Source organism: Sitodiplosis mosellana, unplaced genomic scaffold (genome assembly GCF_009176505.1).
Source record: "Sitodiplosis mosellana isolate CC-2019 unplaced genomic scaffold, AAFC_SMos_1.0 Smas_scaffold_30, whole genome shotgun sequence".
Lineage (NCBI taxonomy): Eukaryota > Metazoa > Arthropoda > Insecta > Diptera > Cecidomyiidae > Sitodiplosis > Sitodiplosis mosellana.
This window is the reverse complement of record NW_022595272.1, coordinates 42,742-68,672: the sequence shown is the minus strand read 5'-3', so window position 1 is coordinate 68,672 and position 25,931 is coordinate 42,742. Positions and strand designations below refer to the sequence as shown.

The 25,931-nt window shown below is 35.5% G+C and overlaps 4 protein-coding genes across 12 annotated transcripts in view; 1 reads left to right on the top strand and 3 right to left on the bottom strand.

Annotated features, from left to right (window-relative positions):
- The window catches only part of LOC129569145 (protein singed), a 15,435-nt gene extending 9,402 nt beyond the window's left edge, over window positions 1–6,033 (bottom strand). The window contains exons 1-3 of one of the 2 annotated variants that reach the window (XM_055447689.1): window positions 5,325–5,680; window positions 1,725–1,799; window positions 1,435–1,560 (exon numbers count right to left, since the gene is read on the bottom strand). The gene's annotated coding sequence lies outside the window, so the exon portion shown is untranslated. Of the gene's footprint in view, window positions 1–1,434; window positions 1,561–1,724; window positions 1,800–5,324 lie in introns of both variants that reach the window. The other variant, XM_055447688.1, reaches the window with a different exon arrangement.
- A 5,183-nt stretch (window positions 6,034–11,216) lies between these two features.
- Window positions 11,217–15,205, bottom strand: LOC129569134 (syntaxin-12). Of its 3 annotated transcripts, none has more exons than XM_055447655.1 (5): window positions 13,495–15,205; window positions 12,715–13,013; window positions 12,304–12,469; window positions 11,969–12,233; window positions 11,217–11,882 (listed from the first exon to the last, which is right to left on the bottom strand). In XM_055447655.1, exons 2-5 carry the CDS (start codon window positions 12,996–12,998, stop codon window positions 11,707–11,709), a joined length of 891 nt encoding a protein of 296 aa, XP_055303630.1. In that variant the 5' UTR covers window positions 12,999–13,013; window positions 13,495–15,205; the 3' UTR covers window positions 11,217–11,706. The 3 variants fall into 3 exon arrangements, with proteins under 3 accessions (XP_055303630.1, XP_055303628.1, XP_055303629.1); XM_055447653.1 differs by having other exon boundaries at window positions 14,581–15,202; XM_055447654.1 differs by having other exon boundaries at window positions 12,715–13,037; window positions 14,581–15,124.
- A 216-nt stretch (window positions 15,206–15,421) lies between these two features.
- LOC129569132 (neuropathy target esterase sws) lies at window positions 15,422–24,430 on the top strand. 2 transcript variants are annotated; one of them, XM_055447650.1, is made up of 20 exons: window positions 15,422–16,375; window positions 16,614–16,695; window positions 17,836–18,246; window positions 18,317–18,462; window positions 18,543–18,956; window positions 19,061–19,261; window positions 19,343–19,432; window positions 19,525–19,658; window positions 19,732–20,144; window positions 20,217–20,490; window positions 20,568–20,856; window positions 20,948–21,094; window positions 21,154–21,282; window positions 21,354–21,540; window positions 22,025–22,141; window positions 23,208–23,292; window positions 23,366–23,492; window positions 23,600–23,811; window positions 23,890–24,016; window positions 24,086–24,430. In XM_055447650.1, exons 1-20 carry the CDS (start codon window positions 16,226–16,228, stop codon window positions 24,266–24,268), a joined length of 3,918 nt encoding a protein of 1,305 aa, XP_055303625.1. In that variant the 5' UTR covers window positions 15,422–16,225; the 3' UTR covers window positions 24,269–24,430. The 2 variants fall into 2 exon arrangements, with proteins under 2 accessions (XP_055303625.1, XP_055303623.1); XM_055447648.1 differs by lacking the exon at window positions 22,025–22,141 and adding an exon at window positions 22,749–22,865 and having other exon boundaries at window positions 15,558–16,375.
- Window positions 24,431–24,492: 62 nt separating this feature from the next.
- On the bottom strand, window positions 24,493–25,923 carry LOC129569135 (uncharacterized). Of its 5 annotated transcripts, none has more exons than XM_055447659.1 (5): window positions 25,628–25,923; window positions 25,307–25,522; window positions 24,956–25,091; window positions 24,706–24,831; window positions 24,493–24,636 (listed from the first exon to the last, which is right to left on the bottom strand). In XM_055447659.1, exons 2-5 carry the CDS (start codon window positions 25,519–25,521, stop codon window positions 24,493–24,495), a joined length of 621 nt encoding a protein of 206 aa, XP_055303634.1. In that variant the 5' UTR covers window position 25,522; window positions 25,628–25,923. The 5 variants fall into 5 exon arrangements, 4 of the variants coding, with proteins under 4 accessions (XP_055303634.1, XP_055303631.1, XP_055303632.1 ...); XR_008688013.1 differs by having other exon boundaries at window positions 24,511–24,636; window positions 24,956–25,088; window positions 25,307–25,485; XM_055447656.1 differs by having other exon boundaries at window positions 24,493–24,831.
- Between the last annotated feature and the right edge of the window lie 8 nt (window positions 25,924–25,931).

Sequence of the window (25,931 nt, the reverse complement as noted above, 5' to 3'; positions counted from 1 at the left end):
CGATCGGCGATACAATTGTTTCGATAGCTCAAGCTATCATCATCAGTCGCAATTTCAAGTACAACTCAGTTGTACTGATGATGATAGCTTGAGCTATCGAAACAATTGTATCGCCGATCGATATAATCATTAAAGTGACAAAAAGGTTAAAAATTTAAACAAAAACTTTGTTTTTTAATTACTCAATATTTGTGTCATTTTGTGCTCAAAAACAAAAATTAAATAACAATATTTGATTATTTTGTTGTTGTGTTTAGTTATAGAATTTTATTTTTTTTACTTGAGTTTGTGCTGCCAATCAATTTGTTAGAAGAAAAAGAAGAAGGAACAACAATTCCAAGAAACAAAGAGTAAGTGTTCGCCACACTGACACTGTATCAAGAGACGTTCACTCTCATCGTTCAATGCGACATAATTTGTTCGTCTCTCCTCTCTTCTCTCCTTTCGCACGCACACTCACTCTGATTGTGCGTAAACCAATGTATTTGTATGTCCGCGCTTGAATGTAGAGCGCTCGTTTACTCACAGCGACGTTCGTAGTCATTGCATTCAGTTACTGAGATCTCATCAGAAAATTGAATATCTATGCTGAAATGATTCTCTGATCTCGACATGAAGTGTGAAATGTGAAACGAGTTTAATTTACATGTATCGATTAAGATTGGAAATCATTCTACTTCTCCATTGTTGGTAATATGTAATTTTACCCGAATTAACATGTCAACGATGAAAATTCAAATTGATACGATTGTGTATTTCACGCGCATGTTTCACATCGAATTTGATAGGTATTGTGAACTGAATCTGAATCAATATGACAAAGAAACGTACCGTAATATTGCGATGTAACATAATCAATATAGGCCAATTTAAATGCACTACACACCAACTCGAATTTATTGTTTTGATTTAGTTTAATTTCACTGAAGAAACACGCATCATTAAAACCACTAACCGCAGATCGATTGAGATAAACACTGCGTAAGAGGTTTTATTGCATTATGTTTAAAGAGTGATCTGGATAAATCGAAAATATCTTAATACGAATGGGGTCGACAATGAAACCTTACCGAAAATCAAACCAAGTCCAAAGCAAAGCGATCGACAAAAAAACAGTTATTCACAAAATTTCGATAATGCTTGACGATGCGGTGAATTGGGCTATCGCGAAGCAAGTAAACTGTATTTTGATTTCTTTTTTTTATTCGGATTCTCTGCACAAAAGGCATTTTTTCTGATTTTGAAAGCATTTCGCTTCAACACGTTGAACAATCGAAATTCTCGAAATGGATTTATATAACAACAGACAATGATCGATTGAAATACATTTTTGTTCTGGTCAACAAAAGATTTTGTGATCGCATATCCGCCTCGAAATCTATAATAAATTGCAGTTGAAAATCGATGATTTTTTTCTCGAAAAGATGTCGTTACGTATTTTCTGTTGCTGAGTCAAACTCAAAACGTATTCTTCTGTCGATTTTTTTGTCGGAAATTGATTTCAATTTGATGAGCACGCCGATTTATGCAGAAACAATGTCAATTTGATGATTAGTCAAGCTGAAATAATTGAATAAATTTCTCATTGAGCCGAATGTAATAAAAATGTTTAATAACATGGTTTGATTTGGGGTTCGCCTATCATATGAATCCGGAACTGGATCAACCGAAATGACAACTTAAAAAAAGCTGCTTGCAAAATTACGAATTTCCTTGTTAATTACCTTGCCGGTGAAAGTTTTGAAGCGCATACATAGTGGGCATGGCAGAGATGGCATCCAACACCCGTACACTCGTGACTTTTATTATGTTCATAATTTTGTGTGGAGGAAAAAAAAATCCGAATAAATCTTGAGTGAGTGCGAACATAAACAAGGTATAGACAATCGAAGAAAATTGCAGCCAGATTTTTTCCTACTGTTCACGCGCCGCGCGCGAGCATACACGAAAAAATAGAAGAAAGAGAGCGAGAGAGATAGGAGAAAAGAGCGAGCAATGAAGATTCGCATAACAATAACAAATCGCGTGCATAAAAAGTTCAGTGGCCGGAATTTTGTGCATGTCTTCACAAGCAGTGATTTCTTTTCTTTTCTTTTCGTTTCGTTTCATTTTATTGTGTTTCTCGGTTCTCTTCTGTTTAGGTTGTATCTGCTTCTCCTTCCCGTTCTCCATAATTCATCTGACTGTTTTGTTTTGTCTTCTTTTTCTTTCGTCGGAGCACTCTCTTTCGCTCGAATTTCGATCGGTTGTTGCCATACGAAAGACGATGATGAATGCGCGCGAAAGAGTGCGCGCGCGGCGCTACACGCCAAATTCAAACCAATTAATTAACATTTTCTAGGTTTTCTTTTTTTTTTCGTAATTTTTGCGAACGTGTGCTAAGCGCTGTGAACGCGTTTTAATTGGTTATAAGGTGTGCATGGGTACGGAATATATGTTATTCAAATTATGCTCTATTATTTTGATTTGAAAAATGTGAAACGCATCTCCCAAATATGCATCACATCAAGACGTCTCTCGGCACGAGAAAATCTCTAGCCGATTTTTCGATTGTTGCATATATACTCGAATATTTATGTATGCATAAATACTCGACTAACTAAATCTCGATTTTAATGATAGTTTCTCATTTTGCCGAGTACGACTTCAAATCATGATGATTATGGTGAAAGAAAATGCGTATTTATTGTGTATTTGTATTTTATTGCTTTGTAATTGTTGGTGTGGTGACATGCGTTTGTTTCAGAATATTTGTATTGATTTGAGATGAAATGTGCCGATAGCTACGAATACTAATGCTTGTATTTCGTTGCTCTCAAGCAAAAAAGAGTCATTAACTACTTGTTAGAAAGTATAAATTGTTCAACAATTTTTTTTTTCCTTTTACTTAAAGCAAATTACAGTCGTTTTCATTGGCTTCTTTGACCGTCATTTATAATGAATTATTAATCACATTTGCACTACTGTTTAGAAACTCCGAATTTTTTTTTAACCTAAACTTAAGCTGAATCGGATTTCAAACATAATCAATGTGTTGAAAAATTTACTCAAAATTATTGTTGATTTCAATGGGACATTTTGTAGTAGTCGGTAAAGCAATGCGGTTGATATGGAGAAATGCAGTGGAGCGCTGTTGCCATAGAAATGTCGGCCCTATCGATCGATAGCGTGCATATACCCAACTGAATATTCTATGAACCGAAATTAAATGTTGAATGAACATACGGAGCAAATGCGATGCGTGCAGCCGGTATGGTATGATGTCGGTGCGCGGTGTCTAATAAACAAACTCACACATTTCGAAGCGGCATTTTCAAGGGTATTTTCTGCATCATTCTGCAGTAGGTTATGTGTATCGGGAGTGCGGTGTTTTCTATCCCCTCGGCGTGATTTCTATTTTCATCATCAGGAAACGAAATGTGGCCCTAATTTTCAAACGTTCATTATGATTTTTCGACAAACAGGGGATTAAAATCCATTGATGTTTATCCAACACTCAACAATAGAATATTTCGGCAATGTTTTCATCTTTTATTTACGACTCACCGCCAGCTATGTACCGAATAATGCAATTCACAAGTGATGAAGAGAGAAATGAAATCAGCAGGAGGAATCTTGAACCTGAAATTTGGCACATGCGCAAGTTTAAAGTGCACACAACACGGATGAAGAAAAAAAAAATCAATTCGAATACTGTGCCGAATGTGAAGAGCAGAGTTTGAAACAAAGAGCGGATAATGATTTTTATTCGAGTATTTGTGATGATTCCTCTTTTTCATTGTAGTAAATGAGCTTCGTTTCTTTTCCTTATACGAATTCCATTCGAGAATTTGTATGCGAATCGGTAACCAACACGAAACGTCCATAAATACATTTTTTTTTCTTTCGGATTTCCGTTCGTCAACAAAACAACAGAAAAAAATATATAAGTAATTTGTATGACGCGAGGGAATTACACGACGGACAAATAAAATTGTGTTCTTCTCCATTTCACTTGTGACTTTCACATTTATTCTGGCGTCTATTCATGCCACAATTTTCGTCTAGTATAATGAGTATTTTAAATGCGTCACCTATCTCGCATACGAGATACGTTCCGTACATTTTTCGGGCGATTGTCATCTAAATAGGCTATCACACCGTCGTTTTCATTTTCAATTGTTAAACATTTATTGCATTATTGTTATGTCCGTTTTCATGCCATGTTTGTATACGATATATTTGCCGGGCGAGAGAGAGAGAGAGAGAGAGAGAGAGAGAGAGAGACGAACAAGTAATTCCAAAATATTTTGTCGAATTGTTGTTATCCTTTTATGTGTGTGGTGCGTGCTTGCGAGCGAGCATATATTCACATATTTTTCATCCCTAACCATTTTCATCATTTTGATACAATGTTTGTCTGTGCCTTATATTTGCCAGAGAGCGTGCCACACCTTATATGCACCGCAATAAAATATTCGATTTTTCGACAATGGCAACTATAACGAAGCAGACTTGATATTTGCTTTTTTGTTCTTCTTTTCCTTTCCTTTTTTTTCGTTGAAGATAAACATTCGAATCGCGTGCCTTTTACATGCACCATTGATTCCTTTCATCTTTCTGTTTATTTCGTCACTGCAATAGCGCGTCAATTGAGTGCATTTTGTGGACGATGAGGTCCTTATGTCATGTGTACAAATCGCAAAAATCTCAGTGATTTTTCCATGTTCTTCGATCTGTTTTGTATGGCTTTCTCGTGCGTTCATTTGTGTTGCCACCAGTGTTTGAATTCAAACTACCATTGGATTGACTTTGGCTTTCGTTTGAGACAGAAATCCAGAATTAATTCTCTTTCTTTAACGACAAAAACATGGCAATGACAAAGCATAATATGACACCAACAACGCTCAACAGACCGTTTTCTTCTGGGAAATTCAGTATCGAAACGCGTTTCAAATTTGATGGTACGCCAAAAATATAAAACCGTGAACCGAATGAAAAAAGATACACAAATGAACGACCGTATGTATCATCACATTCTAAAATGAAACCGCAGCAAATCGTAAATGCTCGAGGGAGGCCATACGTATTTTAGTTTTTTTTTCCTTTTTTTTTTATTCAAAACCAAAATAAACACAATAAACTAACGGAAGCGACTTAAGAGTTTCATTCACTCTTAACAACTGACAATCAACTTGCTTTGTACACTATCTGGGAACACTTCACATTTCAATGCTGGAGTAAATATTTGCAACTTCTATTTTTTTTTTTTCATTTCGTGTTTTCTTTTATTCATTCGTTTTGTCTTTTCGATTTTGTTTTTTTTTTTTTCATGTGCTACTTACCGGCTTGTGCATAAAATAATGTTCGGGACGGTTTTAATCCTTAGTTATCTCTTCGCTGCTTAAATTTTCCTTTTAGATCTTTCGTTCGTATCACAATAAAGTTCAATATTTTCAAACAGATTTGTGTGATACACTTCTATTTAAAATTGGATTCGTTGCAAATGTTTCGTAAAAATCACGTAAAATTTGTCAAATGCTAACTGAGTTTATGCTTTAAAAAATTTGCTAATTCGAAATATATAGTTTTTTTTTTTTTTTGGTTTGTTTGAACGGAGTTTAAAGTTATTGTTGAATCACCAAATCCAGAAAAAAAAAGTACGACTGAATGTATTCAGTAACTTGAGCCAACTGATTCAGAGATTGGCTAAAGAGCCGACTGTATGCCGTACAGCCAAAGTGAAAAGAAAATAAACAAGCAACGAAATGAGGCATATACACACCAATACATTCGCATCGCTCCAAAAAGCAAGAATGAAAAACTCAGCAGCCACAAACTCACTCGCACTCGCACACAGAATTTGTTCATGCAGTCAAATGAACAGCAAGCAAATAGTGCACATACACATACAAAAATACACATGAACACAACAGACGGTATACACAGAGAGAGAAAGAGAGCAGCCAACAGATTTTTCATATGGTTGTTTGCAAAGCAAATTCTATGTTGATTTGCTCTTTACCGTAACATCGGTTCTTCGTTGGACATTTGGTATATCAGTGTGTTGCGTGGCACACACAGTGAATGGTAATATAAAACACGCACGGCACAAGAGAATCGCACAAAGACATTGGCAAAGACACTGAATATGCGTAGTTTAGTGCTTGCAGATTTCAATGCATCACAAGCGGTGCTACATAAAATCATTCTTTGTGCGCGCCGTTTGTCTTTCATTTGCTTCGTGAGTCGGTTAGGTGCTAGCGAAAATAATGTCCAATACATTTTTGTTGGGTGACAACATTCAGTTTCGGTTTTGTGATTCATTCATTTTATTTGAACATGCAAATAATGAAGGAAATCCAAATAGCTACTATATTACCTACCTGGCCAAATACACTGGAGTCTAGCCCAAAGTAATCGTCTTATTAGTAATTTCGTTTATCATTTTTATGTCTAGCTACAAATGAGATCGATTATAATTTACACGTTTGATACGTTCCACATCAATATCGGATCGAAGACGGCGAATGAATTGCTGTGGTACACGCACCTCATACCATGTGTATGGTCTGTATGTGTGTATGTTTCTACGCTTTTAAATGGGCATCAATTTCGGAAATGGTTGTTCATCAATTCCGAATTTTTTTTTCATTTTATATTGAAAGAAATCATGCACAGAAAGGAAATGAGAAACATTGTGAATTGAACGAAATCCAATTCGAATGGGTTTCATTTCGTTTCGTTTGAAAGAGTTTGACCGAGAAAAACCACATTTTCTGTACGAATGAAAGATTTATGTGAAGAGAAAAAAAAAATTTAAAATTAAGTTCAAATCGCGTTCGTTCGATGCGAAAATGTGTAAATATAATGAATGAAACAAAATAAATCGAAGTGAATGAGAAAAGCAAAAAAAAAAAACGAACAAAATCATACAAATAAAACATGGAGTGAAATGAGAAAAGCGAAACCGGAGCGAGATAGAAACAATCAGACTGTACAATATATGCGGCTTAATTATTGGACTAATTCAATTTTTCATCATGTCAATTATGAGGGGTATGAAAAACAAAGCACATTTTCTGATCGTTCACATCAAGCGATTTTCGAAACGAACTTCTTCTTCTTCTTTGTCTTCGTTATAAAACTGTGCTTATTTCTGTTCGCCGTCTGCTAATAGCTAGTGGAACCATGACCAGTGACCACAACACTTTGGTTGTGAGAGCGATTTGCGCAGACGAGCGAATGTATGAGACTTTTTCGAGCAATTCGGAAAGTAGTTTTCCGTTGGAAGTATATATTTCACATTGACAAATTGTGAATCGCATGGCAAATCACTTGGAATTTGAATCGAATCGTTGTATAAGGGCATGGACAATGGACACTGCAACTGAAGCCAAATAACGTTGTAAAGAGTTCGATTTCCAATTTTATTCATTGCACATAAAAACATCATAATGGACGATATAATCTCTATCTGACTAAACGCCGATTGTCGATATTTGTTACTCTATTAAAATCAGCTGAATTTGTGCTGTTCCACATGTAGGTTACAAGTTACAAATCGCCTCAGCCATTAAGAAAAACTAGAAATGAATGCAACGACACAGCTAGAGAGGAAACGGCACTAAAATGGTATCGGCTGCCGTTGAACTGACTGATGGGCTCGCAGCTATGCCTCACATAACGTAAATGTTTTCGTTACAATTAGCTGCTATCACATCCACATTCTACATGTACTGTACTATGCGCCACAATTTTTTTTCCTACTTTATTTTCTTCTTTTATTCCCTTCTTCATGTTTCGACTACATATTTTTTTGCTTATCTTCGCATAAATGAATGTGATTGCGTCTGGCTGTTTCGAGCCATTCCGTTGAATCACTTCAGATGAATATTATAAATATTACATTTTAAAACAGCAGTATTTCTGTATTATTCATCGTTGAACATTCACTTCGATGGAATTTTCTTCTTTGTGGTTATTTTTAGTAATCAAACATATCAAGAAAAACGCTTTTTAAATTCAGATTTTCAGGTTAAAACCCCAATTTCTAACCGAAAATTGTCTGTTGTTTTTCTTCAGTGTAGTATTTTTCGAGCGTCATTTTCTCAGTGATGATTTATATTGAAACTGACATGTTTATTTGACTGCATCAGTTTGTCCTTGGCAATGCACTCGCATCGGCCCCATTTATCACTCTCTCGTCTCTTTCGTGAATCACAAACACATGTTGAAATTTCGGTTTTGCTTTTCAGTAGTCTCCTGTTCGTTGTGTTGCAATGGAAAGCAGCGGAAAATACTTGTTAAATCACTCTAATGGTGCATCACGAAAACAATCTGCAAAATTTACATAAATCCAAAAGGAAAATGGTATGATATGAATGTAGTATTATCAATATGTGTGCTCTGTGGTGTCTCTGATTAAAATGCGTTTCACGTATGCTGTGCGGATGTAATATCACTGTCTTGTCTCAGTTTTCCGCCGATAATGTTCCAGTTTATAGAGAAGCGAACGAACCCGTCGACTCACCATGAAACTCATTGAAACGTTTAATTAGTTTAATATCATTTGTTCGATAAAAACTCATTATTCAATATGCACATCGCTTCGGTTATAACATTAAGCAAACGAGCCGAACGAGACATGGAGCGCAAACAAACGCAATTGGTTTTCATCTTTTCGTAGCATCGTCGTAAATCAAAATTAAGCACAACCGTTCAAATCACGTTGAGTAAATCTGATTTTCCAAATGGGCCTTTATCTCAAGTAATGCGATCGATACAATCATTTTTCGCGTCTAACGCATTAGTGTATAGTATACAATCTGGATACGCTTGCAACAAATTTCACAAACACGATGCAAATAAATGGCTTACAATTTCACGCAATTCGAATGGTTGCCGTTGAAATAAGAATCAACAAATTGTTTGGGAGAAGAAAAAAAAACGCCGATGAGAGTAAGAAAACAAAGTATTGTTTTGTAGTAAGTCGTAAACGAGAACCATTCGTGAATCATGTTGAAAGTGGTAAAGAAAATGCATCGAAATGATGTTAAGGCGCATAAAACATTGCAATCCGTTCAACTTAATAGACGGTTTTTCAACGGCGACATTGTTTTTATTGTCTGCATTGTGCAAACGAAGAAGGAAAATGATCCAAATTGCCCGTACGAAAAAAAAAACTCAAGCTAAAGCGCACGCGGAACAAATTTAAGCACCAATAAATCAATTTAGAAATGTGGTGAAATGATTTGCCGTTCGTTGAGTGCAGAAAAAAAAAAGAAATAACAAGCAACAATCCAAAATGTGTATGGTTATTGAGTGCCAGAAAAGAACATGCGTGAAACACAGCTCGATGTTTTTAATCAGTCAGTTTTTTTCTCCTCTTTCGCGTTTCGCAAGCGTCTTTGCTCCGCTCGTTCGTTCGCTTGTTCGGTTTTTCTTCCAGTTGCTGTGTTCGGATGCATAGATTCGAATGCGAATTACCACACGGCGAGCGTGTATGTGTGACTTCAGGCATATCAAGATCTTAACATTTTTTTTTCAGAGTTGGAAATTGAGTGAACGAAACAAACCGCGATAAATGTTTTTCTTTGCAAATTTGTTCATCCATTCTGATGGCGATGGCTGTTTGAAATTCAATTGGCGTAAATTTGGAGTGTCTTTGCTGATCATTTTCCAAATCCCTTTTCATTCGACGGTTATTGGCATTCGTGCAAGCGGTTTTTTGGTCAAACTCGCGCTCATATTTTGGGGGAAAATTTCAAGTTTAAAAATTAATTGCCTTGAACAATGACTTTCTTATTTTCGAATGTTGCGAGAGGTTTATCGTTCGAGAAAAGAAAAATGGGCAAATTTTTCACGGATTTTTCTCTCGTTCACTTTAATTGTAGTCGCTGCCGCCAAGCAATCATTGTTTGAGTCACTCTTGCTATAGCCGTAGCTAGAGCTGTTGCTATAGTTGTTACGTGTTCGTGGCTAATGTAATTTGCCGTCATTCGTATGCACTTCATGCATATCAGTTCTTGCATTTTCAAATATGGATATCTGTGTTTGTTGCACACTTAAGCACGCCCAATGCACACTCACAATTAATGCACAAAACCTCGCAGAAATAATGCTCACTGATCATTTATCACAACACCGAGATAGTCACAATACATGCTTACAATTCAAATTTATGTAAAACTCAGCGAGCCCTTCTTGTGCACTGAACAAAGGAACAAAAATAGACGCTGCAAATTATGAATTTAACAAGCACATACAGTCTACACCAAACTAACATCCATTGCACCGGATTCTTTCTATCTTTCGACACGATGCGAGCACAATTATAAATCAATCGTTTGCATCGCGCAGCCATTTCTCGGTTATTCTATTCTTTGCTTACCAATGAAATTGGTCTGAGATTGATATTTCCAAATTGTACTCGCCATTCAACTTTGTTCAATTTGAAGAATATGGGATTTTTCGGCATGTTATATCATTGTTCATATTCTGCTTCCATTTCACGATCATTGCTTCATTAGGCGGTTTCCTTTCAAGCGAAAATCACACATTTTCGTGCAATTAAACCTTCACTATTCTCTGTTCCATATATTTCTTTGTTCAAATACCCATCAATCCAATTTAAGTGACAACTCATTCGTTTCATGGTACGATCGTTTTTTTTTTTCGGGCAAAACTTTCGGAATGCCATAAAAATAACAATCGTGTCTGTCTGCAGCAAACAAAATTTGCTTTCTAATTGAAAATTATTGTTTACGATGCAACGTTTTTTTTTTCATTATCTAAATTAATATGGTGCGGTTTCGTAGAAGAGCTCACTCATAGATAGCATAATTATGGTGGGTTTTTTCCCATGGTGTCTTGGCATTTTTCAACCAATTGGATTGCGTTACTTCTACCATATCAAAATAACTATACCATCCTATCATAAAATTCCGATCAATTTAGGAGAATTACAATTCAACGAAACTAGACATGAATCATCGGGCGTCGGTCGACATTCTTGAATGCAATGCACAATCGGCTTTGGCAAAAAGGCTTTTTATTGAGCTGACATTTGCTAGCACCATTCAAAGTAATTAAACTCATTCAAATTCTTCGACTTTGCTCAAAATAATTTGAATATTGCACATGTTTTTAACGAACTCCAATTTTCTTCGCGAATTCATTCTAACGGAGGAGTCTTTGAAAAATCCGATGGAATACAAAAAAAAACACGTTTGAAATTCGATTGATCGAATAAAAAGTTTATTATAATTTGTTTGGTTTATATGCCAATGGTTAAAATCATACCAATACAAATGTCATACTTGGCAGTATGCTTAATGCTCATACTTCAATATCATTAAATATAAATATAGAATTTGTTTTTGTTGTAGTTACGATTAATTTTGTGTGATTTTCCATAAAAAGGATAATTAATAGCAAATTATTGTTTGTCCTCACTGTGGGCAGATTCAGAGCAATTTAAGAAATTTCAACAAAAAGTGTTCTCATTTCTCATCAGCTCAACGAATTGGGAATATTCGTTGCATTGACGAATAAACGCTTTGTTTCAAGGAGTTTTCGCACAAAAACAATTCTCCACTTGTCTTTTATTCTTCGTGTTATTTGTGTTCTTATTTGTGTGTGTGTGTGTGTGTGTGTGTGAAATAATATTCTTTACAGAAAAAAAGTAAATTGTTGGAACTGAAACATATTTTGCAAACGGTTTTATTACTTTAGTTGTGAAACAACTAAACCCGTGACTATAAGACCAATTATCACAGCAATAAGTAATAGAATAATAACTTTTCGACGATATTTCGCTTGATATTCAGCCGCTTTAACCAATTCCGATCGACCCGCTTCAACATCATTGCCCACATTATCAATACTGTTTTCGATGGTATCTGAATGGATTGAATAATATTATTATTAAATCGAATTAACATTTAAAAAAACATAGAAAGAATCGTCTTGATTATAAAATACTCACCGATAGTTTCACCTTGTTGATTTATCAATGTGTTGAGCTCACGCATAATTTGATTGACATCGAGTACATCCTCCTCAATTTGACGGACGCGTTGTTCACGATCCTTAAGCATACTCTGTTCAAACTGTAGAGACTGTTGCATTTGCTTCTGCTTTTGATGGAATAGATAGTCGGTGTCTGTGCCAGTATTGTTTGAATCATTATTGAGGTCTTCCTGCTGTGAGGCATTTATCAATATGATTCCCTTCAATTTGGCCGCAATTTGCTGTGGAAATAAACAAAAAGTAATCAATTCATGCATCGATTCAATTGAATTTCAAACAATTTTCGCTAACCTGTTGACATGCCGAATAGATTTCGACGACTTTTTGGAAATCGGACGTTAATCGTTCCACTTGTAGTTTCTGCTGTTTGTCACCATGACGCACAACCACCGTTAGTCTCTGTAGATCCTTTTTTGTTGCTAAAACTTTTTCATTTGCCGATGACTGAATTTGATGCCTGCAAAAAATGAAAACAAAACCCACAATTTATAACAAAGAAACACACTGTGAGTCGCTAATTATTATCATTGAAGTTTTCGGCAACAAAAAATACGCAATTAATTTGACCTCAAACCTCAAAGATAACGCGACGAAGTAAAAACAAAGCGGATTTTCGGGCACTGTTCCAATTACATTTCAATTTTGAATCAAATTTAAAATGAATGTGTACGTTTTTTTTTCTGTGTTTTGTTTGGAACTTACGCTTTATCTCGCAGAGCGACTGTATCTTTTTTTCCGCCGATCAATTTCAGAATTTTCTCCAAACTTTGCCAACTCGATTTCACCGATGCTATGTTCTGTGCGATACTTTCGCTCAACGACATAAATTCAGTCGGGCTGAAGCCGGCGAATGTTACGTCGGTTCCAGCTGCGCTCATTCCCGATGGACCCGGTAGCATACCGCTGGTTGAACTGCTGGTTGCGCCGTAGTCACGTAAACCTCGAAAACCTGAACCATTGCCCGTATTCGAAAATCCTCTAGACATTATTTAAAACCGAATCTGGCAATTGAAAAATACAGAAATCTATTACCTTATTATTAAATGAAGAAAAGCACTCTATTTAGGCGAATAAAATAAGAATTTCGAACATATTGTTAGAAAAAAAAACAACGAACGAAAGCAAAGCAACAATTGAAATAATTAATGCGATTTTATGAAGGCTGTGAGAAATCTGGGATTTTCAATGACTTTCGTCACAAAAATAAACACGAATTCGCAAAATGTATAAGTCAAAAACTGTTCGCAGTGAAAAAAAAAATGTGACTCTAAGTCACCAGTGCTAATGATTGGCATATCAATAAAAAAAATATGAATCGACCGAAAACAAAGTCAGTGAAATTCACACCAACGAACAAACAAGCATGCATGCATGTTGTTTTTTTGAATCTTTTTTTCATATCGCTAAATTTTGATGTACTGATCGCATGTAGCTAATAATGTGACTATGTAATCGTATACAAGTAAAAAATAAAAATAATACATAGTAGAAATGGTTTGGTTGTCAGCAGCGTCTCATTCTACAATGTGTGTAATTCTTCACGTTTTTTTTTCTCTGTTTTTCTCCTTCACTACGTATCAAATATGAAAGCGGCGAAGACCCACTAATTCATGAGTCATTAGAAGAAGTTGATGAACCGATGTCAAGTCAAACTTTAACTGGAATATTCATATGATTGTGTGTGTATTGTGAAGTAGGAAATAAATTTGTTGGACTTGATCGAGACACTCAGCAAGATTCTCTCACACTGAACTATTCTTTCGAGCAATTACGTGAAACAAAAGACGAACTCGATGAGCAAGAGAACAAGCAGAGAAAAAACCGCCGTTCAATCGGTTAATGGTTGAATGAGAAAAGAGTAATTTGTTTGGCTTCACCTACATCGATTCAAAGCACTCCTATTCTTCCGAACGGAATGCCGAATCGAATGTTCGTGCAGCCATGTTACATCGTCAATCTATTGGGATTGTTATTATTAATGTTGATGCAATGTAATTGGGTTTGCTCTTCTCAAACGTATATAGAATCCATAATTCTTACAAACTATTCGTTGTGAATTCGACACCTAGCGAACTATAAGTATGCATAAAATTTCCAAAAAAATCTACAGAACACAAACTGTCACACATACAATAGTAATGTGTGTAATTTGTCTTGTAATTTTTATCGATTCGTAATATTTCATAATAATTACTTATGACGTGCATTTTATAAAAAAAAAACTGTTTGTTAATTCGTTGGTTCTCTTTTCGTTCACGTTCACCGAAGCCAAATTCTTACATCAGATTTTATGTGTATGCAGTGTGTTTCAACAATTAAATGTGATTTGTTGGCTCGCTCACACAAAACAAATTTCTCTGTGAATATTTCACACGAACAGCACAATGAACATGTAGTATATACGCTGAGTTTCAATTGAACGAGAACGAACAAAAAAAAATCATGTCATGACGCACCATAAATTGCATGAGCGGATCGAGAGTCGAGTGCTGTGTATGTGGTTGTTTTTTTTTTTATCGAACGAAAAACTCATTTAAAATCAAGCAAATATTGACTCATTGAACGAACCTTTGGTTTGTGCCGGATTCGATTAAGCAAATTCGCGTTGATTCAAAAAAAAACGACAGCACTTCTTTCCAATAAAGGCTTGTCTCACTATTTTGTCCCAAGCAAATAATGCAATGGTCGCCAGTCGCTACTCTGTTATTTTTCGTCTCTTTCTCAGTTGCGACACAAAAAAAACAAGTGCTAGATCCCAATCGAATCGAACATAGATCCAATTTCTTTCACCATTTACCACATTAAATCAATCTGTTTTGTTTTTGTCAACAACACATCGATGCACAAAATGTAGCCCGAGGGAAAATGGAATATTAACTAAAATAACAAATTGAAGAGGAATATTTATTTCACTCCATATTAATATTTGGACTGGCTGTTGAAACACACGAACATTAAACTAAGACGAAATAACACTGTGATAAAATGACATTTCGATGCAATGAAAAACGCACACATTCGCATTGAGCTCACATGAAAAACAACGAAAACAACGTTTGTATGGTCGCGAATGTGTGTTGAGAGAGTGTGAATGAGAACGAGCGAGCGAGAAAGAGAGAACGACGTGAGGATCTTGAGAATACACAAATCATACGCAATTGACGTTTCTGCGTACGATTGCTCACAGTTGAAAAGAGCGAGTTCGAGCAGCGCACATATGTTTAAACGTAAAATGTCACACAATGTCACGTAATTCAAAGGGAGGTATTGACGTAAAACATGAAACTCGTTACGTATATAGATTGATGAGTTGCTGATAATTATCATGATTTTCTGCACACTTCTTTAAAAACGTTACATAATATTGTTTCACCTATAATGCAAATGTTAAATTTAATTAAAATTTCAGAAAACATGGAAACTTTTCGAAGCTTTATTTATGTTGCATTGAAAGCCAACTTCACGTCGCTACCAAACTGACAGCTGATAAGAGTTTACCATACACATATATGAAACACATACTCAAACCTGTACACAGCTGATTCATGGTTTTAGGTGTTTGGTGTTAAGCGGTTGATTCATAGAACGCTCACTCACACACACCCTGAGAAATAAGCCATAGCCGAAACAACCAACTATAACCAACTCACCATATACACTATAAACGTTGATTCAGAATCGATGCTGCCGTGACAGCGAACAATCACACACTAAAAACTCGCACAATTTATTTCCATTAGAAAAAAGAGGCAGTAAATGAAAAACACACAAACGGACTTGTTTACGGAATAAAGAACGGAAAAAGAAATATACAGTGAGAGCATTAAAATGAGCATATTTTGAATAGAATCATCGAGAAAACAAAAGCGACGTGTTTTTCACGTCTAAGCATCGTGAAATTATTTTTGTTTTTCCCTTCGTTGGAAGTTCTAGCTATTGCCATATTTTTCTACCAGACCACATAACAAAACTTGTACAGAAAACCAAATTTATGTGTGTGTTTTTTTTTAAATTTATGACAAGTTAGTGACAATTGTTATGCGTGTTTTAGAAAATGTGTACGATAAAAGTCTGAAGTACAAAAGAGTGAAATGCATACACCTAAAATGATAAAACAAATTGTGATCAAAGTGCATAAACATATAGTACAATAAAAAAAAAAAAAATTGAATAAATTTCTGATGATTGGAATCGAAAAATTGTAGTACATAAAATGGTTGTCGATTCCATAAAAAAGTTAGTGTTTTACTTTATAAATAGTAAAGAATTGCTGAAAAATAAAACAACGATGAATACAGCGATAGTGTCAAACAGCGATTCGCAGAGCCTGTATGAAATCGTTGAAAATTGTTTGAAGGACAATGTAAGTATGCGATTTTTCATGTGTAAACATGCATTGTCGGAATGGGTGCCCATTATTTTTGCGACACACTACTCTTGCGTGACATTTACCATCGGTTGAAAATTGAAATTTATTATTTTGTTTCATTTTTTTCTATTTCGCGAAAAACATGCCAATATGTTTGCTTACATAATTAAAATTGGGAAAGAAATTCACCATTTGCGTTTGTTCATTGATTATTCTGTGTTTCAATTTCAAGGTTTTTTGGACATTTGGCGCGACTGTTGTTGTGGTTTTGATTGCAACTTTGATCATAATTTGGCAGAGATGGTTCAACAGAGGTAAGGTTTTTTTTTGTTGCCATTTCGATTCTCAATTAGTTCTTGAATTATTTCCTTCATTTTTTTCATCGCTTATTCAATTGAAGCTTAATTCAATCGAATTGTTTGCGGAGCTCAAAGTTCAATTCTCTCACGGCTTATTCTTATCGCACACATTGCGCACTTATCGCAATCCATTATTGGTAAAAATTGTCTATCGATAGAAAGTGAATTGCGTGTTTCTTTGTTGCTAAGCATTTGATTCTTGATGTTTGTTTGTTGTGCATTTCCTGGCTTGTGACCGATTTAATAATGTGTTTTGTATTTGTTCGCTTCAATTGAGTTGTGTGTGAATCAACTTCCTATTTCTTTATACGACACACAACAAGTTTTATGTAAACAAACAAGACAACAGCAGCAACAACAACAACTATCACAAAAAAGAAAACACGCGTTTCGTTAATCGTCGCTACGAATTCAAATATGTCGTCACTTAACCACTACGGCATACTCAGAGCATTCAGTATGTGCTACACATAAGTTTTATATGATAATTTTCATCACATTTAACTGCTATTCACTGAGATTTCGAGGGGCTCGGTCTTAAATGACTTTGACATTGTTTGATGCAAAGCGCGCTCGACGCAATCTATGAACTCAATTCGATTTATTTTTGTTCGCAATCTGAAGCTGAGACAGCTTGTTGTTATTTGACCTAAGGTGTAATACAGAGAAACACTACCAATTCAATGAGCACAACGAATGAACAAGTCAGAAAAACAGGAAGGATCACACAATCACCGTAAATAAATGCTAATTTAAGCAAAATTTGCAACTCATCTGAAACTTTTTCTCACATTGCTTCAACGCTCTTCTCGCTCGTTATTTTCATTCGATAAATAACTGAGTTTCTCACGAATATTTGACAGCCAATTGAAAGAGTAGTCGTGATCTTTGACAACTACTTGTCTCCAAGCCACAATTTGATTATAACATTTAAATCAAATAGTTTTGATTGCCTGATTGATCAAAATTTGCCGCTGTGTAGGCTTTTAAAATTACCATGTATCTTCCAACCTGAATTTGTAAGTAATTCCACCAAATAAATATATGTTTTTTATATTTCTTCTACTCCCCCGCTGTTATTTCCCAAACGTTCAGAACGGCATCAAAGCCCATACGATAACATGCAATTTAACAACAATCGTTTACGCTTTCGTAAGCGTGACAAAATGCTTTTTTATGGGCGACGCATGTTGCGCAAAGTGAAAACACTATCGGGTCAAGCATACAATGGACAAGGGCGCAAACGACGAGCAGTTGTTCGCTTTGCTAAACGTATTTTGAATATTAAGCGTGACGATAACTTACCCATGTTGCTGAAAACAGTTGAACCACCAAATGAATATCTTGAAGAAATGGCCGATGGCAGCGACAAAGTGCCACCAGATGCATTTTGTATGCTGCAAGGTATTCGAATATTTGGCCATTTCGAAAAACCCATCTTCCTGAAGCTTTGCAAATTCACCGAAATCATCACACTCAACACAAACGATCTGCTGTTTAAAATTGGTGAGTTAATTTTTCTAAATATGAAAAACAAAAATTGTCCAAAATTTAATAAATTTCATTTGATTTTCAGGCGATATTGACGATAGCGTGTTCATCATTCAATCGGGAAAATTGAACGTTCTAATCAATAATTCAGATGGAACGAGTTTATCATTGAAACATATAAAACGTGGTGAGTCGGTCACCTCTTTGCTGAGCTTCATCGACGTTCTTGCGGTATACATTCTTTTCTTACCTTTTGGTTAGTAGCAATAGAAGTTCCAATGTCTAATTTCTTCTTATCATATTCTTTGTAGGGTAATGAGAGTGTATACAAATCGGTGACTGCAAAAGCGCTCGAACCATCGCAAGTGATTCGATTACCAATGAGAGCGCTCAAAGAGGTTTTCGATGAGAATCCAGATATATTAGTTAGAGTTATTCAAATTATTATGATACGTTTGCAACGAGTCATTTTCACCGCATTGCGTAATTATCTTGGGCTTTATTCAGAATTGGTTCAAACCAAACCTCACAAAGATCGCCGCCCACAACAACAGCAACAGCAGCAACAACAGCAGCAGCAGCAGCAGCAGCAACAACAAAATTTAAAAAGTTCACCCACACACCACAAACCACGGCCATCATTCGACATTAATACTTATTCCCATACACTCTCGGTTGAACCCAACGATTTGGCTCGACCGGATATGTTGAATGACTTATCAGAGGTAGGTTTCCTGTTTGGACATGCATTTGATCAATGCGCAACAAATTCAAACGTTTCAAGAATTAAATTTGACAAACAAATGAACATAAACGATTTTTTTTTTAGGTTCCGCATCAAAAACACAGTCGTAGGTTTTCGATAGCGTTTGATCGCGAAATGGAAACGCAAACATTATTATTATTGGCTGCTGATGGTTTCATAAAGGAGTTAGGTTTAAAAGAGAGTGATAGACATTTACTTGAAGGACATATTGAGTTCCGTGACGCTGAACCGGGAATCACATTGCTACGAGAAAACTGCCCAGATGTAAATATTCCTTCGAACATAATACATATTTTTGGGTTTTAAGCGTGATTTTCATATTTAAAAAAATTCTGTCATTTTCAGGACGTTTGTTTGCTACTAGTTTTGAGCGGTAGTGTATCAGTGTTGCAGGATAGCATCGGTTTTCCAGGCAGTAAGACTGCCAGCTCAGAGGTACTTTAGGAAAACAACTGAAAGTCACTTTCTGTTGAATACAATATGTATTCGTTTTTCAAATGATTCAATTCAAACAATTTATTGCTTAGGTGCATTCATACAATTCGTATTCGGGCGATATGATTGGTGGATTATCGGTGTTAACGGCAGAAACGTGTCAGTATACCGTGCGAGCAAGACATCACACAAAGGTTGCCATTTTGAGTAGAACTTCCGTTTACAAGTAGGTTTCTCTTCCACAAATATGTTCATTTGTTTTAGTTTAAAATTGTTGATCGTTATCTTTCATTGTATAGTTTGATGCGCGAGCGTCCTTGGACAGTGGTGTACATAGCGAATACAGTTGTGCGTAAATTATCGCCATTGGTGCGTCAGTGCGATTATGCACTCGATTGGGTATTTTTAGAATCAGGTCGAGCTGTTTATCGTCAAGATGAAATCAGCGATTCCACTTATATCGTACTCAGTGGTCGTTTGCGGTCGATTGTAACCCATACGAATGGTAAAAAAGAGATTGTCGGAGAGTATGGTAAAGGCGATATGGTCGGTATTGTGGAAATGATAACGGAAACAAGTCGCACAACAACTGTAATGGCTGTTCGTGATTCCGAATTAGCTCGTCTACCCGAAGGCCTTTTCAACATTATCAAATTCAAGTATCCAGCCGTGGTTACAAAACTAATTAGTTTGCTCAGTCATAGAATTTTAGGTGAGATCTCATATTAAGAGAAATCAATTTATACAAATCAATTGCAACCTAACGTTCATTATGTAAGAATAGGTTCAATGCAGTCAAAGCCTGGACAAACGCCATTGGAAGCAAACACAGTAACGCATAAGTTCTCGACGGTGGCATTGGTGCCGCTGAGTGATGATGTACCGTTAAGTGCTTTTGCCTATGAAATTTACCATTCATTATGTGCCATTGGTCCAACGTTGCGGCTTACATCAGATGACGTCCACAAAGCTCTTGGACCCGGAATTTTAGAACCACATTACGAATATCGTTTAACCAGTTGGCTAGCACAACAAGAGGATCGAAATATCATTACATTGTAAGATTGTATCAGAACGAATATATCTCATAAAAATCAAAAGATTTTTAATTTAAAATTTGCTACTGTGGAAATAGGTATCAAAGTGACTACGCACTTAACGAATGGACACAACGATGTTTGAGACAAGCTGATGTTATTATTTTGGTTGGACTGGGCGATCGAACGCCAACGGTTGGAAAATTCGAAAAAGAAGTTGATAAATGGGCACCACGTACCCAAAAAGAACTTGTTCTATTACATCGTGAAACGATTCCGCGCCCAGTCAACACGCTGCAATGGATAAATGTCCGACCCTGGGTCACAAAACATCATCACATTCAGTGCCCCAATCGAATGTTTACACGAAAAAGCCAGTACCGAATCGTGAGTGAAAAAAGAATTTCAATTGATTTCTTCTTCGAAAGAAGAATTTCATTTGATTTTTTTTCTTCTTTTTTTTCTCTATCAATCTTAGAATGAATTCTACGCCAAAGTACTGCTCGGTGAACCAAATATGCATTCTGATTTCTCAAGATTCGCACGATGGTTAACTGGTAATTCCATTGGTTTAGTCTTAGGAGGCGGTGGAGCACGTGGTGCGGCGCATGTGGGAATGATCAAGGTAAAACATATCCAAAAAATGCTGTTCCTATAATTTTACTTATAATATAATTACTAAAGGCTATACAAGATGCTGGAATTCCAGTGGATATGGTCGGTGGAGTTAGTATAGGAGCATTTATGGGCGCTCTATACTGTTGCGAACGAAACACAACCACACTGACGCAGAAAGCACGTGAATGGTCAAAGGTGATTTAAATTCAAATTTTTGTTTCGTTTTTGTCGATCAAACTAGTTGTATAATCGATTTCAATTCACAGAAAATGACCCAATGGCATCGTCAAATTCTTGATTTAACCTATCCTATTACATCGATGTTTACCGGCAAAGGTTTCAATGAGACGATCGTAGATACATTTGGTGATGTTTATATTGAAGATCTATGGATTCCATACTTCACTTTGACAACCGACATTTCGGCCAGTTGCAGTCGCATACATACAAATGGTATAAAATTCTTACATTTCATATTTTTCTCATACACATTTTAACTCTTTTTTTACGGATTTCGTTCAAATGAAATGATTGCTTCTAAATATCACTTTCAAATAAAAAAATTTGAATCATCAATGCTTGGCTGATTACTGGGAGCGATTCAATTTATGTTTTCATGCAAAAATGGCAATTCATGTTTGCTTAATCAATTCCATACCTTTTTCCGGTAATATTTCCGATGATGATGTGTTGTTTCACAGTATAATTTTCATTTCATCCATTGTACCCATCATTCATTTCTTGTGTGAATGAGAGAAAAGCACAAAGTCCATTTTAATAACACTCATTCCCATCAACTGAACAGATCTGTTTAAAAATAAGTTTCCAATAATAATAATAATAATCAAAACTTAAGACAAAATTGGTACCAAATTAAATGATTTAAGACATTCAAACAAAACTTAAACAATAAAATTGAAAACATTGAAATTTGAAGGATCTCTCTGGCGCTATGTAAGAGCTTCAATGTCTTTGAGCGGTTATATGCCACCGTTATGTGACCCGAAAGATGGCCATCTTCTCTTAGATGGAGGATATGTCAATAATCTGCCAGGTAATTCGAATACTAAATTAAACTTATTAAAAAACAGTGAATGTGAACGGGAAACTAATGAATCTTATCCAAATGGATGACTTTCCATTTATTAATCTCATTGTAATTTCTACATCAGTTTCTTCTTCACATTTCAAATCAAAAACAAATAAATAACACAATTAATGTGAAAGAAAACTACTAAATTTCTAATTGGAATATGTCCTCTATCGCATGATCAATTTTCCGAAATGAAATTTTACTCAACAGCGTCAAATGTCGGTTAGGTGGTTAGGTGAGAAGATCTGAGTCCCAACAATGAACAAATAATTCCATTTAAATTAGATTTTCTGCTTGATCGCACATAGATCTAAGCTATTTTCAATGCACACCTATCTAGTAGTACCAGATCTATCCACCTCTCAATTTGATTTTATATGTAGTAAGAAATTGTGCTGTCTCAATCCATGCAATCCGCACATACACACGCGAAGAAACCTCTTTAGAAGGAATCATTTCAATTGAATTACCAAGAAAATGAGTTAAATTTGTGTTTGTTGAATTTTTGTCAACAAATGATAAATAACAAATTGGCAACAAAAAATCTGTTTAATACGCTAAATCTTAGGTTGTCTATGGCGTTACGTTCGAGCTAGTATGACAATTGCTGGCGTTTTTCCACCAATATGTGATTACAAAGATGGTCATTTGCTTGTTGACGGTTGTTATATTAATAATGTTCCAGGTAATGAAACCCATTGAATTCCATCATCCAAACGCGTGCGAATTGCCATCACGAAACAAATGTGAGACCGCAATTAAATCATATGGACGAACAATCGATTTTTATATGCAACCAAACTACAGATCTTAGCCAAGAACTATAGTGTCGGTTATTGTATATTCTTTATACTTTTCTTATTATCACCTGTCATTTGTTCTATGATCCTCTATTTCACTTGATTTTCAATAACATAACACGATATAAATTGTGTAATTTTGATTCTAATTTTATCAATTGTTCTAGTAACTTATCATATTCCAAACTTATACTGACTGCGAATTTTTTGTATTGTTTTGAAAATAGCCGACGTTATGCTCAATCTGGGTGCAGCTCACATAATTGCAATTGATGTTGGATCACAGGATGATACCGACTTGACGGATTATGGGTATTTATTTGAAATAGCAACGGTTTTTGTAAATTATTCTGTTAATTCTTGTTTTTTTTCATACACCTTTAAGTGATTCATTGAGTGGGTGGTGGCTTCTCTACAAGAAATGGAATCCATTTTCAACGCCCGTCAAAGTACCCAATTTACCTGATATTCAATCACGTTTGGCATACGTTTCATGTGTTCGACAGTTAGAGGTGAGTTTATCAGCACACACACACACACACGCACAAGAGAAGACAAGTAGCCCACTGGAGTGTGTAATTCGTTATTGATTTTGTATTTGCTTTCATTTATTTCATAGGAGGTGAAAAATAGTGACTATTGTGAATACATTCGACCACCGATCGATCGATACAAAACACTGGCGTTTGGCAGTTTTGATGAAATAAAAGATGTCGGTTACATACACGGACGCAATTGTTTTGATGCCATGGAAAAATCGGGACGCCTTGGCCGTTTCAACACATGGTTCAGCAAAGAATTACCAAAGAAACATCCAAATTCACTTAATGAGTATGATTTAGCATTTCATTTTTCGTCGCATCTCATTCTCATGTTTTTTTTTTCCAATATTTTTCTTGGTTTTGTTAGGTATTCATTCATTGATTTAGCTCAAATAGTTTGTAAAGTACCTGAACGAGTTCTAGTCGATCAACCGATATCGACATCATCATCAGATGACGAAATCGAAGGATATATTTCCGAACCATCAAATTTGGTATGTGAATTCAATTCGTTTTCTTTATTGAATGAATACAACCATCTTATCAATTTTATATCTATACAGAATAGAGAAGGTCCAATACATATCGATCGAACCGGCGGATCTCTATCATTATCCGACAATGATCTTGATTCAGATGAACTGGACATTTCGCTTACACTAAAAATGCCAAGGCCAAAGAAGGTGAAAGCGCACATAAAGCATTCGTCAGTGCAAGCCATACCTAAGTCACCAACATTCAGCTAGTTCAACGTTTAAAAAATAAAACCATTAAAATGTTCAAAAAAAAAGAAGCAAAACCAAACAATTTTTCACACATCTTTTGTTACTGTATTCAAAATTCTATATTTTTTATAAACACTTCGAAATTGAAAAAAAATTACAGAGAATGTTCGAAAACACATGGAATAATGGGATTTTTTATTTGAACTTTGTATTTAAGGAATGCCACACACTACTTTCTGGATTAATTAATATTGCGGTCCACACACACATCCAACCACTGTGGGTATAGTCATAGCTTTCCAACGACAGCGCAGTCCTTGTGGCAATATATATGCATCAGTCAATTCGCTTGGATTTATTCCATATTGTCGCATCTTTATCACACTAACCTGTTGTAAACAGACATTTAATTTAGAAGAATTGGATGAGGGTGGAGTAGGACAAAAGGTGGTTTTCACCTGATAATGAATCGGCAAACAATGATGATTTTTAGCTCGTGCATATTGACATCGGTTATGTTCACCACAAGTTACATTTCGAATATGCCGAGGAAATGATGAAGGACCTAAGTCAATTAGAGTGCTCTAGAATAAACGGAATTTTTTGGTGAATCTTCAACCGGGCAATTATATTCTGTTTTCATATTAGGTAAACTTTTTGCTTGCTTATTGTAGGACATTTTAAAAGAAAGCAAATTTAAATACTCACCGCCAATTGACAATCACAACCTGCTCGCAAATGACTTCGTTTCTCTGGTTTTTCTTCGACTGGCATAAAATCCCCAATTATTTTCTCTATATTAACCTCCTCACTGTTGAATTCATACACATCATCTGTGCTTCTACTTTTTATTTGAAGAATGAAAAAAAAAGCAGATTCATTCCTTTCGTTAAAATTATGTCAATAATAAATTGAAGCAGTTCAAATGTCTGATCTTTACAGTTCACAGTTACAAATCAATAGCTCTTCCGTATTTTAACGAAAAAAATAAAATAAACTAGCTTGACTGAATGGGTAACTTTTTTATTAGCATTTTTTTTCATCAAATCATGAATGCACCTTTTTACACTATTGGTTGAAACGGCATTTTCACAACTATCATAATCAGCATAAGCAGATTCACATAAATTCGGTTGTTCCATGACTGCTCTCAGGAATTTAATTGGAATTTTCCGTTGCCAAATTTCATCTTTGGCTTTTGTTATAGCAGCACCAATAATAATAATCCAAAGGGCCTGCTGGCAATAAAAGTGAACGCTTAGTTTTACTATCATTCTAAAATTCGATGAATTTTAAATTGAGGCAAACAATTTCGCATAAATTTTTACACTTATCAAATGAAATTTAATAAAGAAGAGCCTATGAGTTGTGTGTACTTACCCAAGGGTTCATATTTTCAGACTAAGATCAAATCCTGTATGAGGTAGCTCTTTTATATGAGTCGATGTATTCATCACATTTCCTCCCATGGGTACAAAAAAGAGCCTTGATTGACATTCCATTAGATTCCATTGTTTTGGAAACAATGCATGAGTTTCCATAAAGATGTGTAAAAAAATATGTGCGCCGGTGTCAAATCAATGCGAACTTTGTTGAAAAAATCGGATATTATATAAAACAATGGTCAAGGCGATATTGGATTATATTTCATTGCCAGAAACTAGACCAAAATAACATTTTTTTT

Bases quoted from the DNA above. Each gene is read 5' to 3' on its own strand.
- LOC129569134 (XM_055447655.1), bottom strand. From the start codon at position 12,998: ATGTCTAGAGGATTTTCGAATACGGGCAATGGTTCAGGTTTTCGAGGT. The intron at 12,470-12,714 runs GTAAGTTCCAAA...CATTTTTTGCAG, and splicing joins GTCGCTCTGCGAGATAAAGC to GCATCAAATTCAGTCATCGG. The intron at 11,883-11,968 runs GTGAGTATTTTA...CAATCCATTCAG, and splicing joins TCAACAAGGTGAAACTATCG to ATACCATCGAAAACAGTATT.
- LOC129569132 (XM_055447650.1), top strand. From the start codon at position 16,226: ATGGTTGTCGATTCCATAAAAAAGTTAGTGTTTTACTTTATAAATAGT. The intron at 18,247-18,316 runs GTGAGTTAATTT...TTTGATTTTCAG, and splicing joins CGATCTGCTGTTTAAAATTG to GCGATATTGACGATAGCGTG. The intron at 18,463-18,542 runs GTATACATTCTT...TATTCTTTGTAG, and splicing joins GCTTCATCGACGTTCTTGCG to GGTAATGAGAGTGTATACAA.
- LOC129569135 (XM_055447656.1), bottom strand. From the start codon at position 25,521: ATGATAGTAAAACTAAGCGTTCACTTTTATTGCCAGCAGGCCCTTTGG. The intron at 25,092-25,306 runs GTGCATTCATGA...TCAAATAAAAAG, and splicing joins TCAACCAATAGTGTAAAAAG to TAGAAGCACAGATGATGTGT. The intron at 24,832-24,955 runs GTGAGTATTTAA...CGTTTATTCTAG, and splicing joins GTTGTGATTGTCAATTGGCG to AGCACTCTAATTGACTTAGG.